This window comes from Callorhinchus milii, unplaced genomic scaffold, assembly GCF_018977255.1.
Source record: "Callorhinchus milii isolate IMCB2004 unplaced genomic scaffold, IMCB_Cmil_1.0 Scaffold1, whole genome shotgun sequence".
Classification (NCBI taxonomy): domain Eukaryota; kingdom Metazoa; phylum Chordata; class Chondrichthyes; order Chimaeriformes; family Callorhinchidae; genus Callorhinchus; species Callorhinchus milii.
Window position 1 is genome coordinate 19,955,856 of NW_024704742.1, and position 13,816 is coordinate 19,969,671.

The window sequence follows — 13,816 nt, forward strand, 5'->3', positions numbered from 1 at the left end:
GAGCGGGGGGGAGGGGGAGGAAGGTGACCAAAGGCACGGTCGAAAAGAAAGGTCTTCAGCAGAGACCTGAAAATAGGAAAAGAGGGAGCGAAGGGAGTGAGGAAGGCAGTTCCAGAGCCTCGGGGTGTAGTGGCTGAAGGCACGGCCGCCGAGGGTGGAGCGAAGGACTTGGGGAACAAGGAGGAGGCATTATATTGAAGGGCATTGCAACAGACTTCACCAGTATGCAGCCTGAACAAAGTAGATTAAAGTACTGTATTTACCATTTTTTAAATTTAGCTAAAAGATATGGGAAAATAGAATATAATGGTACATCATTTAAATATTCCATTTTCATGGTAGATGGTTTTCATGCTTTGAGATATTGAAGCAAGTTGATCAAAATTCAGATTCAAGTCACGAATACCAATTTTAACTTTTCAGAACCAAAAGTTATCATATATAGTTGCGTTGAATCAAGCTTGTTGATTTAAGAAATATTACCAGTCATTCTTTTGTTTAAATGGCTCAGCTGGGAGCACTCTTGCCTTTGAGTGAGAAGGTTGTGGGTTCAAGCCCACATCGGACTTTAACTCACACTATGTTGCAGTGCTGTGGAGGTGCTGTAATTGTTGGAGGTGCCTTCTTTCGAATGAGTCGTTAAATCAAGGTACACTCTGCTATTCAAGTGGTTGTTTACCTGCCAGCACTACTTAAAGCTCGGCAGAATGAGACTTAAACCAGGTTGCCTCCTTAGATAATTGTTTTGCCCAAAAAATATACAGTCAAGACATTTTAAAATGCATTCTGTGAAGCACTTCGAGATGTCTCGAAGACGTGATAAGGCACTAACATGCAAGGATTCTTATTATTATTATGTTAAACATCACATGGCACTACTCAAAAATAGTTTCTCCCGGCCTGGCCAACACTACCCTAGATAAATTTGGTCATTCACTTCATGACTTAGTGGAATATTGCTGTTTGCCCATAAAATACAGGCACTACACTTCACAGTAAATCCAATGAAGTGCTTTTAGATGCTCTTCTGACATAAAAAATAGGGTTTATTATTACAGTAAAACTCTCATAAATCTTATCTTTATAAATCATATAATCGCCTAATCGTACGTTCACCCGAGTCCCATTCAGGTTCCTATCAAAACCGTTGAGAGTTATTTGCACTACTCGTAGTAATCATCTCCTAACTTGTAACGCTGCTCCCCCACCCTCCATTACTGCCTTACCCTGGCTGCCTCGAATCACGGGAGATGACGTCCTGACCCATCAATGCATGCGCACTTACCAGCCGACTGCATTGAATCGCCGGAACTGTAGTCTTGATCTGTCACCACATGGGCATTTACCGGTTATAGTAAATTACGCAGGCTCAGTGTAGATTATTGATTTAATCAGATTTTTTGTACAATTTTTACAGTTCACCTGCAACTCAGACTGATATGAGTTTTACTGTAAAATACAGCATTTATATGTTTAAATTCTTTAGAACAATGAGATGGGGAAGAGGGAGGAAGAATTGCCGAACTGAATGTTAGATTGTCTCAGTTGGAACTCTTGGTAATCCAAGTGATTGTGGTCCTAGCTGGACAAATACCATTAAATTTACTCATCCTTTTTCATTGGCAAACTTGTTGTTATAAAATTGATGCTATTCAGATGCTTTGCTTCTATTTTCGTGAGTCTTGTATCACTTAGGTTTTATAGATTCCCCACACCTGCAGTCAAGAGATTGGGTAGAATTCTAGGCCTCTGCCAAGACACTGTGAGCAAGTTAGCTACTCTCAGGTTGAGCTACATTGGCCATAGCATTTCAAGTTAGGAAAGAGAAAATCAACCATTTTTCTGTTCCTTATTGCTATTGAGCAACGGCCATTAGAGATGGGTGGGTGAAGATAATTGAGAAACCAGGATTGGGTTTGGTTGCCATACACCTTGTGGTCAACAAAAAAAAAAGCCTGGCAAAATTCATTGCCAATGTTCACAATGAATAATGGCTGTTGGGGCCTGCACCTGTGGAACCATACGGAAGTAAAGGGAGTGAAATATCTAGAGGGAAGGATTTCTTTAAGTCTTATGTGACCGCAAAGCATTGTGTACCTAATCTCTGGTGAATGCCTATTATTACAGTTTTTTAACGTTTCACACTTAACACATCAACGACAACAGCAACAACAAAATTACATTTGTATAGCACCTTTCACATCGGGAGGACGTCCCAAGGTGCTGGACTGTCAGTGTTTTGGACTTATCCTGTTTGAACCTGTACACTTGGTTACTGGGGTAAAACAGCAGTGTTATATGCCGCGATCTTGTAAAGTTGTGTGTCCTTTAGCATTAATTCTACTAACAAAGCCAGGAAGGCAAAAACAAGTTCCAGTAAAATGTTACTTAGAACAATTGTGCACATGAGAGAAAGATTTTACCATGGTTGTATAACAATTTTTTTTAAAATTGGAGAAAAACAATTCTGTTATGTCCAAGGCCTATTGAGCATGAAAAATGAAGTTGGAGTTTTCCTGTTTTTAATTTCTAGTGGAATAAATTGTGCATGGAGATTTCCAGCATGCTGGCGATGTAAAATAGTGTTATGGTTTAGAGTGAACCAAACGGCTGCTTATTGATGCGGAAGCAAGAGAGGAATTAATTTTTGCTAAGTAGCTCACAAGAATACGAGAGGTTTAGATGAGGAAAGAGCAGTTCCAGATGTTAATTACCCTCTATGTAAAGAATACATCTGTCCTAAAATTGCCCTGCATAATAACTGTGAATTTGTGTTCTTTTGTTCTGTTGGCAGTTGTGAAAATATTATTCCAGGTTTACCTTCTCTATCCCATTTAGCATCTTTACAATCATCTATATGGTCCTCCTGTGAACCTTTTTTGAAGGCGGGAAGTTGTGATCCAAAGACCTAAGTTATGAATTTTATGGTATTTAATTCACTGTGAAACAACTTAATGAAGATTGTCCATAGCTCACTACATTTTAAACAGAACAGCTTTCCACCAGTTCCAGAGAACTTTTACAATGCCAGGCGATCACCAACATATTACAGACTTCAAGACTGTTTCTTCTTTATTTTAGTATGGTACAGATGGCTACATTCAGTACTCTGCCTTGTTTTGGTTGTAGTTTCATAGACTGCCTGGAGTCTGCGCAGGCAATTTTAGCAGTGCAAGTTTCAATCTATTAAAGCCTTATTGAAGTTAATGGATGAACATGATCTTATTAATTATATGCTGTAGAAATGGCAAGAAGAGAAATATCATGGAGCACAGTCACTGCCTTTGTCTCGGAAGATACAAATCAGCATAGAGCTGATTACGGTATTTTAATGTGAGGTTCATAATCTAAAGCTTTTAAAATGTTCTTGTAGCATTTGCATGAGCCAAGATTTGTTTTCAGAGACGTACCATTGTGTCAATGCTATTGTTGATCTCAATGTATCTTTTCTATCTTAAGGCCACAGAGAGTGAACCTGGGGACATGGACCTAAGTGGCTTGCCAGAGACTGCAGTAGACTCTGAAGATGATGATGACGAAGAGGATATTGAGAGAGCATCAGATCCATTGATGAGTAGGGATATTGTCCGAGACTGCCTGGAGAAAGATCCCATCGATAGAACAGACGATGATATTGGTGAGTGAACCTGAAATTGGACGGAGGCCACTTGAAATCTTATGTTCAAATGAAGATGAGGAGAACACGTTTTAAATTAATTGAGAACATACGTTCTATAGAGATAGTATGAGATGACCCATTTTAGGGAAATATTCGATCTTTTTTCTTCATCTCAGGGACCAGAATTGTTCAACAGTATATTTTAAACTATGGTCAGCTATCTTTATTTGCGAAGTAAGAAGTTACTTTTTATATGTGGGCCTGGTACTTATAAAGAATTAATCCTTGTTGAATGGAGTAGAGAGTACATCGCTGTATCTCAGCTATTTTCACAATTTAATCTAAATAACATGAGTTGATGGGTGGCATGAGATATGATAAACCATGATGTTGTAATTAAGATGTTGGATTGTCAGGTTAAAATGGAGATTACTGCTTACAGTGATCTCTTTAGTGTTGATGCCTGATAGTTTCCAAGATTAATTATTGTCTCTTTTTAAGTACTATAGTACTGTAAGTCCTGTGGCTCAGTGGTTAGGGCACTTGTCTCACAAGTGAGAGACCTGGATTCTATTCCCGACAGGGAGAAATGCTGGGCAAGTTTCCTTAATCCACATGCCTCTGTTTACCTGGCAGTCAATTCACTTTACAGACTATTCTGTGAAGCGCTTTGAGACGTCTCGAAGATGTGAAAAGTGCTATATCGTAGAATCGTAGAATTATACAGCACAGAAGGAGGCCTTTCTGCCCACCGTATCTGCGCTGGCTCTTTCAAAAGAGCTATCCAATTCAATCCCACTCTCCTGCTCTCTCCCCATAGCCCTGCAAACTTGTCATCCCCAAATAATTATCTACTTCTCTCTTAAAAGCTATTATCAAATTGTCTTCCACCACCCTTTTAGGCAATGCATTCCAGATCCGAACAATTTGCTGTGTTTTCTCCTCACCTCCTCTCTGTTTCTTTTAACAACTATTTTAAATCGGTGTCCTCAGGTTACCGACCCACCCACTAGTGGAAATAATTTCTCTTTCTTCAGCCTATCGAATCCCCTCATAATTTTGAAAACTTCTATTAAGTCTCCTCTTAACCTTCTCTTCTCCAAGGAGAATAATCCTAGCTTCTCTGGCCTCTCCTGATAACTGAAGTCAGTTATTCCTAGTATCATCTTGGTAAATCTCCTTTGCACCAATGGGGGGTGGGTGGATCAGGTGAACATGGAGCAGGCCAGAGCCGGCTGAGCGGAGGGAGCGGGCGGGTTGGTAAGTGGTTAGGAGGTCACTGAGGTAGGGTGGGGTGAGGCCATTGAGGGCTTTGTAGGTGAGGACCAGGATCTTGAACTGGATCCTCGGAAGGACAGGGAGCCAATGGAGTCGGGCGAAAATAGGGGAGATGGGGTCATGGAGTTTGGTGCGGGAGAGGACACGGGCTGCAGAGTTCTGGATTATCTGCAGCCTGTGGAGGGAGGAGTTGGGAAGGCTGACAAGCAGAGCATTTGCATAGTCGAGCCTGGAGGTGATGAAGGCATGAAAAAGAGTTTCAGCGGCCTGAGGGGTGAGGTAGTGGCGGAGTCTTTATAAAGCCTTGCATCCCATATGCGTTTTTAACAGCTTTATTTACCTGTCCTGTAACCTTCAAAGATTTACTGATATGAACCCCCAGGTCTCTCTGTTCCTTCACCCCCTTTAAGATTGTACCATCAGCTTATATGGCCGCTCCTCATTCTTCCTCCCAAAATGCATCACTTTGCATTTCTCCACATTAAACTCCATCTACCACGTGTCTGCCTATTTTACCAATCTGTCTATGTCCATTTGCAGTCTGCTACAATGCTCCTCACTGTTTACTACGTTTCCTTGCTAAGTATCATCTGCAAACTGGACATTGTACTTCCTATACCCAAGTCCAGAACATTTATATAGATCAAAAACAGCAGTGGTCCCAATACAGAATGATACAGACACCAACATTATACTGTATGTCTGAATATATAATAGTTTAGCAAAGCAATAGTAATAATCCTAATAATAATCCTTGCATATCAAATTATTAGGATTATTACTTTTGCTTTGCTGTTATATATTCAGAATATTTACATGTAGTATGATTTTGGTGTCTATGATGCTTGAAAAATGGAAATACAGAGGAAGTCAAAGATGTAAATAATTCAACAATAAAAATGTTAATTTCTGCTTCTGAGAGGAATGGGAGAAAGGAGGTACTGTCTATCGAGGGGGCAGACTAGGATTGAGTGGCAGGAAAGAATATTCTGGAATGTTTCCTTTATGCCCTTATCAGCCTAAGAGGTGTATGGTACTTTCATCTGCGAGATCTGTTGGGTTTTCTGTGGTCTGCAGAAGGTGTCAGCTTGATAGACTAAAGCCTCTTTTCCTTTTTCCATGCTTTCCTATATTATTAGAAATATATTAAGATTTGGTAAAATAAATGCATAACCAAAAGAAGTCAATGATGCCTTCACCAGAGAATGGACTTTTTGCAGCGTATAGTTTTTGCAGTTGTTGTATTTTCCAAGATGGCAGAGGAAAAGCATCCTTTTACCAGGAATTCATTGTGGATTGTAATAAATTAGAACCTAAAATAGTGCATCACTTGGAGTTTTAAAGGACAAGAGTTTTACATTGACTTACATGCAGAGAGTGTACGTGACATAGGCCCTGGGGACCTGGAAGAAAATAGCTGTGCAAATAGCTGCTGAGAGCTGCTGTTTCCACAAATCTAATTCAATGTTTTGTTATTCCATGCAGAGCAATTATTGGAATTCATGCATCAGCTCCCAGCTTTTGCTAACATGACAATGTCAGTCCGAAGAGAGCTTTGTGCTGTGATGGTGTTTGCAGTGGTGGAGCGAGCAGGCACCATAGTACTCAATGATGGTGAAGAGGTGAGTATTTACAACCTAATTTGCTGCATTCTGATCCCTGATACACCAATTGGAAAGTTGCATTGTTGTGCACTAATGCATACAGACAGAGATTTCCTTTGTCTATGTGCATTTCAAAATATAACAATCTTCTCTGAAGTGTTTGTCACTTGTAAAATATTTAAATTTTAATTCAATGATCTATGGTTAATGTCCCATTAATCTTGGCTCATCTTCCTCTTTTAGACTGAATTAGTTTGAAAGAGGGTGGATTGGGAATCCATGCAGTCAGGAACACTTGACTTGTCAAAGCAATGTTATACAGATGCATACTGTTCCAGCTCCACTGAACCTGATAACCCATTTCTGATAAGATTGAGATAACCTTTTAAAAATAAGAATTGTGGAAAACTAAGTGCACCTTCGAATGAGTGGTTTACCCTTTTAAATATATTTCCTTCCTATCTTTCAAGATAAAGTCACATTGTATCTACAAAACTGATGTTGGGTCTGTTATGTAAATTGTGGAAACGGTATAAAGGGGTTTACAGTTATCTTTAATTTAATGCAATTAACAACAATGAAAAAGATTATTGTTAATTCTGAATCATTTCAGTGATCATGATTCCTTTCTAAATTTCAAATTTTACAGTGTATGTTATGAGATGAATAAACTTAGACTGAATCTGAAATGGTCCTCAGCAGATAGAAGCAGTACAACAACAACAAGATTCCATTTATTGAGCGCCTTTCACGTCGGGAGGACGTCCCAAGGCGCTGTACAGTTGGGTCAGGACCCGAGTAAGGGGGAAATGGTCAGGGTGAGGGGAGGGAAGGGAGGAACGAGGAGGGGGTAGAGAGTCGAGAGGGGAGCTGAAGGCACGGTCAAAGAGAAAGGTCTTGAGACTGGCCTTGAAGGAGGAAAGGGAGGAGGCGGCGAAAGCACTGGGGGATAGAGTTCCAGAGCCTCTGGGCTGAGAGGCTGAAGGCCCGGCCACCGATGGTAGGGCGGTTGGGGCGGGGGATGTGGAGCAGACCGGAGCCAGAGGAACGGAGGGTACGGGCAGGTAGGTAGGGGGATAGTAGATCGGAGAGGTAGGAGGGAGTGAGGCCGTGAATGGCCTTGTAGGTGAGGATGAGGATCTTTAATTCGATGCTCTGGGGGATGGGGAGCCAGTGGAGGTGAGCGAGGGTGGGAGTGATGTGGTCCCGAAGCCTGGTGCGGGACAGTACACGAGCTGCAGAGTTCTGAATGACCTGCAGCTTGTGGAGGGAGGTGCGGGAAGGCCGGCGAGGAGAGAGTTCCCATAGTCCAGCCTTGAGGTGATAAAGGCGTGGACCAGAGTTTCAGCAGCGTGAGGGGTGAGGTAGTGCCGTAGTCTGGCGATGTTCCGGAGGTGATGGAAGGCGGTGCCAGTTGTGGCGCGGATATGAGGGAGAAAGGACAGCTCAGGGTCGAACAGAACCCCGAGGTTCCTGACTGGCTTTGAGAGGTAGAGAGTGCAGCCTTGGATGCTGATGCTGTCAGCGCCTGAGGTGCGGAGGCGCTGACGTGAGTCAATCAGGAAGGCCTCAGTTTTGCGCACGTTGAGCTGAAGAAAGTCGTCTCTCGTCCAGGACTCGATGTCGGACAGGCAGCTGTCAGGACATCGGTGGTCGTGGAGTTGAGGGTAGAGGAGGAAAGGTAGAGTTGGGTGTCATCCGCATACATACATACATGCAGTACTATGGCAGGTTCTGTATTGACCCTGTTTAACTGAGAAGTATGGATCAGTGAGTTTGGTTATCTATAGGCATTGTTCATTTTAAGAATTCCACAATACTAGCCAGCCCAGGATTTTTCAGAACTCAATATAAGCACACTATTAGATGAGTATTGACAGCCTTCTGTCTAGTGCTTTTCAAGCTTTTCTCCATAATACTTGCTGAGCTCACTAATCTATAATTTCCAGCTTCAAGTCTACAAATCCTAATTTGTGGGATTCGGAACATCGCGATATTTGCAAATCAGATTTGTTGCCTTAATTGCAACTTCCAGTTTGAGAAATTCAAGATAATTTTATAGTCAGCGAACTGAATCACACTTCAACAAAGTCCGCAAAACAGCCAGCAGTTTCCCGCCAATGTTTTCCTCGTTGGCTTTTTGTTAGACTTTGCCAACTTGGGGATTTGCACTTTGCCTTGAATTTTGCAAATCGGATGTTGCAATTAACACGACAAACTAAACTATTTTAATCAGAGATTATTTAATATCAATGTTTCCAATTATCCTTCATTTTATGGACCTGTCACGGTACAAAACATTAAAATCAAAAGTGGGTGCCTCTGTACCTCTCTTATCCAACTGAAAGACCTGATAGTGTTAACATTCCAGATATTTAGTCCTGTAGCTCAGTGGTTAGAGCACTTACCTCGCAAGCGAGAGACCTGGATTCAATTCCCGGCAGGGTGAAATGTTGGCCAAGTTTCCTTACTCCACACGCCTCTGTTTACCTAGCAGTAAGTAGGAACCCAGTTGTTAGTGGATTGCCGGATTGCTTTTCCGGGGATAATATTCCTTTAAAAAGAACAATAATAATTTGGTCACTTGATTCATGACACTGCTGTGCGCAATTGGTTGCCGTGTTTTGCCCCACAAATATACACTTTACAATATATTCTGTGAAGCGCTTTGAAACATCTCGAAGACGTGAAAAGCACTATATCAAATGCAAGGATTATTATTATTTTACGAATATTGATAGTTTAAAATGCATATCTGAGTACTCTTTGTTGGTGAATAAAGAACAGATTTTTTGCTAATTCTACATTGTGAAGAGTGAAAGGCATAAGGTACTGTGGCTTACCTCTAAATATAGCTTGAATAGTGGCTGAACCGTAACAAATGGATTGTTAAGAATGAAGGAAACTTGGCAAACGTATTTTGTTTCATCATTCACATTCTTTCCCAGTAATATACTCTGATTGAAAATCAGTTTTCTTCGTACAGATTGAACTACAAGGTTACCCCGGCCATTTTTTTTTAAATGTTCCTTCGCTTCCTACCCTAACGATCACTTAACATTGTTAAAAGTAATTTTTTCATCTCTCTCACTTTCATTGTGCTGGCTGTCTAGTCTCAGTATGTGTTTGGAAGGTGGAGGGATGCAAATTACACTGGACAGTACCACTTCAGCAATTCCATCATCTGATTTGTATCTCTGACAGCACTGGTTACCATGTCAAACATCCATTGTATTTGACCCTGTAAAAATCCTTAAATCCCATAGTGTAGTTAAGGTGCGCTCGCCATGGTATCAAACATACAATGAGCTAAAAGCCTTTCAAGTGAAGCTGTTGAGCTGGCTACTTAGATGAACGAAATCCTCTGAAACCTAAAGAAGGAATGGGAACTGTATATTCTGATATTTGAAATGGTTTACTTTTTGAACTTGATTTGTATAGGAGATGAAATGAAGCTTGTTAATTAATCTACATGATTTTTAAAAATATCTAAACATACAAAAATATATTTTTGCTGCTTAGATTCTTAAAATTCTTATTAAAATGCCCTAATGTCTTGTGTTCCAGTTGGATTCCTGGTCAGTGATTTTAAATGGTTCAGTTGAGGTTACTTACCCTGATGGAAGGCTGGAAATACTATGCATGGGAAACAGCTTTGGTGTCTCACCTACCCTTGACAAAGAATACATGAAGGGTGTGATGAAAACCAAAGCTGATGACTGTCAGGTAATGGTTTATATTTGTTTGAAGTATTGTCTTAAGCCCCTTTTTCTTACAGAATACTTGAAATACCTTTAGTAACTGTGGAGCATTGTACTTTCCCAACTAGGATTGCCCAAGCCACTATGACCTAACTTGCAAGGTTGGGGATATGTTATTGCACTTGTGGTTGTATCTTACGGTTCCAGTTTTCAAACTCGGGGAGATAATAATAATCCCTGCATTTGATATAGCGCTTTTCACATCTTCTAGATTGCAATATTGCCAGACTCCTCCACTACCTCACCCCTCAGACTGCTGAAACCCTCACCCACGCATTCGTCACCTCATGGCTTGATTACGGGAACTCCCTCCTCATCGGCCTTCCCAACTCTTCCCTTTACAAGCTGCAGATCATCCAAAACTCTGCAGCTCGTGTACTCTCACGTACCAGGCTCCGTGACCCCATCATTCCCACCCTCACCCGACTCCACTGGCTCCCCATCCCCCAGAGGATCGAGTTCAAGATCCTCATCCTCACCTTTAAGGCCATCGATGGCCTCGCCCCCTCTATCTCTCTGACCTGCTGACTCCCTACGAGCCCGCTACCTCCGTTCATCCGGCTCCGGTCTGCTCCATGTCTCCTGCCCGACCCGCCCTACCATCAGTGGCCGGGCTTTCAGCCTCTCTGCCCCCACACTCTGGAACTCCATCCCATGGTCCCTTCCCCTCGCTTCCTCCCTTGCCTCCTTCAGGGTCAGTCTCAAGACCTTTCCCTTTGACCGTGCCTTTGGTCTCCCTCCCACCTCTCTGCCTTCCCTCACTCCTACACCACACTCCCTCCCCCATGCTCGGGCACCGACACCTGACTTCAGCGCTTTGGGACATCCTCCCGACGTGAAAGGCATTCTATAAATGTAATTTTGTTGTTGTTGTTCTCAAAGAGCTTCACAGTATGTACTGAAAAGTAAATTGACTGTATATTTGTGAGTGAATGCCAGGATGCTGCAGGAATTGCTATAAACTATAAGCTCGTTAAAACCTTGTAAACCTAGTAATGTGCTCTTTAGAGATATTGGATGTGTAATTGACTTTATCTGTGTGTGCAGGTGGGAGAATGAAATCAGTCATGTAAAATAACAAATGAACTGCAGGTTCCTATTTGGAATAAAGTCTAAGTGGTTACAGATAAAAGTAACGTTAAGATATTGCACTTAGACAAATTTGTCTCATGAATTTTGATTTTAATGAGGGTGACTTAAGCATGAAGAATGTTTCTGTACTCCATACTAAATAATGAGGAAGCTTTCCCTTTTCTCCCAAAGTGTTCAAGTACTAAATTAAAAACCACTTAAGTGTAAATTGAAGTTGTAAATTAGGAGCAAATATAATGGCGAACACATGTTCAAAGATTGTGGTATTCTTTTTGAGTTTAATTTTTTAAAAACCTGATAATTACCTTCATATGATACATTTCTAATTTTATGGTAAACTGGCTATTAGCGGGAAACAGTGAAAACAGTGGAAACAAAGAAAACTGAAAAAAAGGCAAAATACTGCAGATGCTTGAAATCTGAAATAAAAAACACGTTAAGTAGATTTCCCTCTCCTGTCTTGTTTTCTCCCTCACGAATAAAACAAAATTGATCAGATTATTTTCTCAATTCCTCCAGTCTCCTAAATCTATTTATAATCCCTTCCATTGCTCTCTAGACCATGCAAACAAAGGGTGCCTTTTTGCAAATGCAGTCTATTGGAAATGGAGAACATACACCCTGATTGGGGTGATTGCTGGGTTTGTGTCACACAGCACACCTTTTAAAACGATGGAAGAAAGAATCTAAAAAGCGTTTGAAGAGTGAGAAATCACAAACAAAGGAAGAGACAAAATAATCAGTTAGGGCTCTACCGACCATTAGTGTTTCATCGAGAGTTCCTTCCAAAATAGGGTTGCTGACTGAATCTTCCGTGTGCTATTTAGAAACATTTTATTTTTGAACCTGAAGAAATATAAATTTTATTGATTTCTTTGACACAACGTTAGGGGGAAAAAATCAATTCAACTATTGCATTTGTTCTCTTAGAGTGAATCTTCAATTCCATACATTTAGCAACAGGCTAAATGTGTATGTGTTTCGGTTATTTATTGTACGGCCATCGTTAAAGCATTTTTTTTTAGAGCCCATTGAGTCGTGGAGCTAAAAATTTAAAGCAGATTCCCAAGCTATTATTAAAATGTAATGTTTTGAAGCTATGAATGGGGTAGTTTCAAGGAGTGAGAATTGCAGGAAAATAACCTCAATTCACAGAACTGAATAAATCAGGCAAATTGGATCTGTTATAACCTAAATGTGATGCATATCCATAATCCTGTGACATCTTCTGTCTTCTTTGGTAGTTTGTGTGCATAGCTCAGCAGGACTACTGCCGAATCCTAAATCAGGTGGAGAAGAATATGCAGAAAGTTGAGGAGGAGGGAGAGATAGTGATGGTAAAGGAGCATAGAGAGTTGGATCGCACTGGAACTCGTAAAGGACACATAGTTATCAAGGTAAATCAGCATATTTTGAAGTACTTGAGAAATGTACCCTAAAATAAATGAATCTCTTGTCCATTGTTTTTATCCCTGTAGCACTGTCTAGTTTTACTAACTACATGTTCTGTTGTATTAGGGAACACCTGAACGGTTAACCATGCACCTGGTGGAAGAGCACTCTGTGGTGGACCCCACATACATAGAAGATTTTCTTTTAACCTTCCGAACCTTCTTATCAAGTCCAATGGAAGTTGGGAAAAAGCTGTTAGAGTGGTTCAATGATCCTAGTCTCAGGGACAAGGTTAGCCAAAGCTATAAATGTACTTTTTGATTCAGAACTTATTTTTTAATTGTAATCTGAATTGTAATAATTAGTTTTAAATGATTAGCATTCTGCTGATGTTTACTTCCACGATTCATGCACACACACACACAAATACAAGGCACACAAACAGTTTTCCAGGATTTGTGTTGCATTTGAAGCTTCAAGAATTCTAGACAGAGTTGTTTGTGTTCTTAAGTGTTTGGGTTGTAGCCTATGTCTTTTGGTAGCAGTTTCTCCTCTGAGTCAGATGGTCATGGGTTCAAGCCCCACTTTGTGCCTTTGAGCTCATGGTTTAGGCTGTTACTCCACTGCATTGCCAAAAGTGACTTCCTTTGGATAAGTCCTTAAACTGAGGTCATGTATGCCTGTTCAGGTAGACATTAAAGATCCCAGGGCACTATTCAAATGGAGATTTGAATTTTTCCTGATGTTACGACAAATATTTCTTCAGATAAAATTGGTCATTCACTCCACTTTGTAGTTGTTTATGGAACATTATTGTAGGCAAATTGGATGCTGCGTTAACCTACATTGTGATCATACTACAGTATATATACTACATAGTAACTGCACTCCAACTGCATTGTTGAAGATGCCACTCTTCAGATTAGATGTTAAACAAAGGTTCCATTCTATTCAGGTGGATGTTACAAATCCCATGACATTATTTGAAAAGAGAAGGGAGTTTCTCCCAGTATCCTAGCCAAACTTCCAGATAAAATTGGGCATTCACTTCATGGCTGTTTGAGGTACAT

General features: G+C 40.8%; 1 protein-coding gene across 11 annotated transcripts in view; it reads left to right on the plus strand.

Annotated features, from left to right (window-relative positions):
- rapgef2b (Rap guanine nucleotide exchange factor 2b) overlaps positions 1–13,816 on the plus strand; it is a 228,131-nt gene that overhangs the window by 165,916 nt on the left and 48,399 nt on the right. For all 11 annotated transcript variants that reach the window (XM_042337922.1, XM_042337925.1, XM_042337934.1 and 8 more), the window contains 5 exons: positions 3,460–3,637; positions 6,383–6,519; positions 10,069–10,227; positions 12,599–12,751; positions 12,873–13,037. In XM_042337922.1, coding sequence (XP_042193856.1) covers positions 3,460–3,637; positions 6,383–6,519; positions 10,069–10,227; positions 12,599–12,751; positions 12,873–13,037 — 792 coding nt within the window. The remainder of the gene's footprint in view (positions 1–3,459; positions 3,638–6,382; positions 6,520–10,068; positions 10,228–12,598; positions 12,752–12,872; positions 13,038–13,816) is intronic.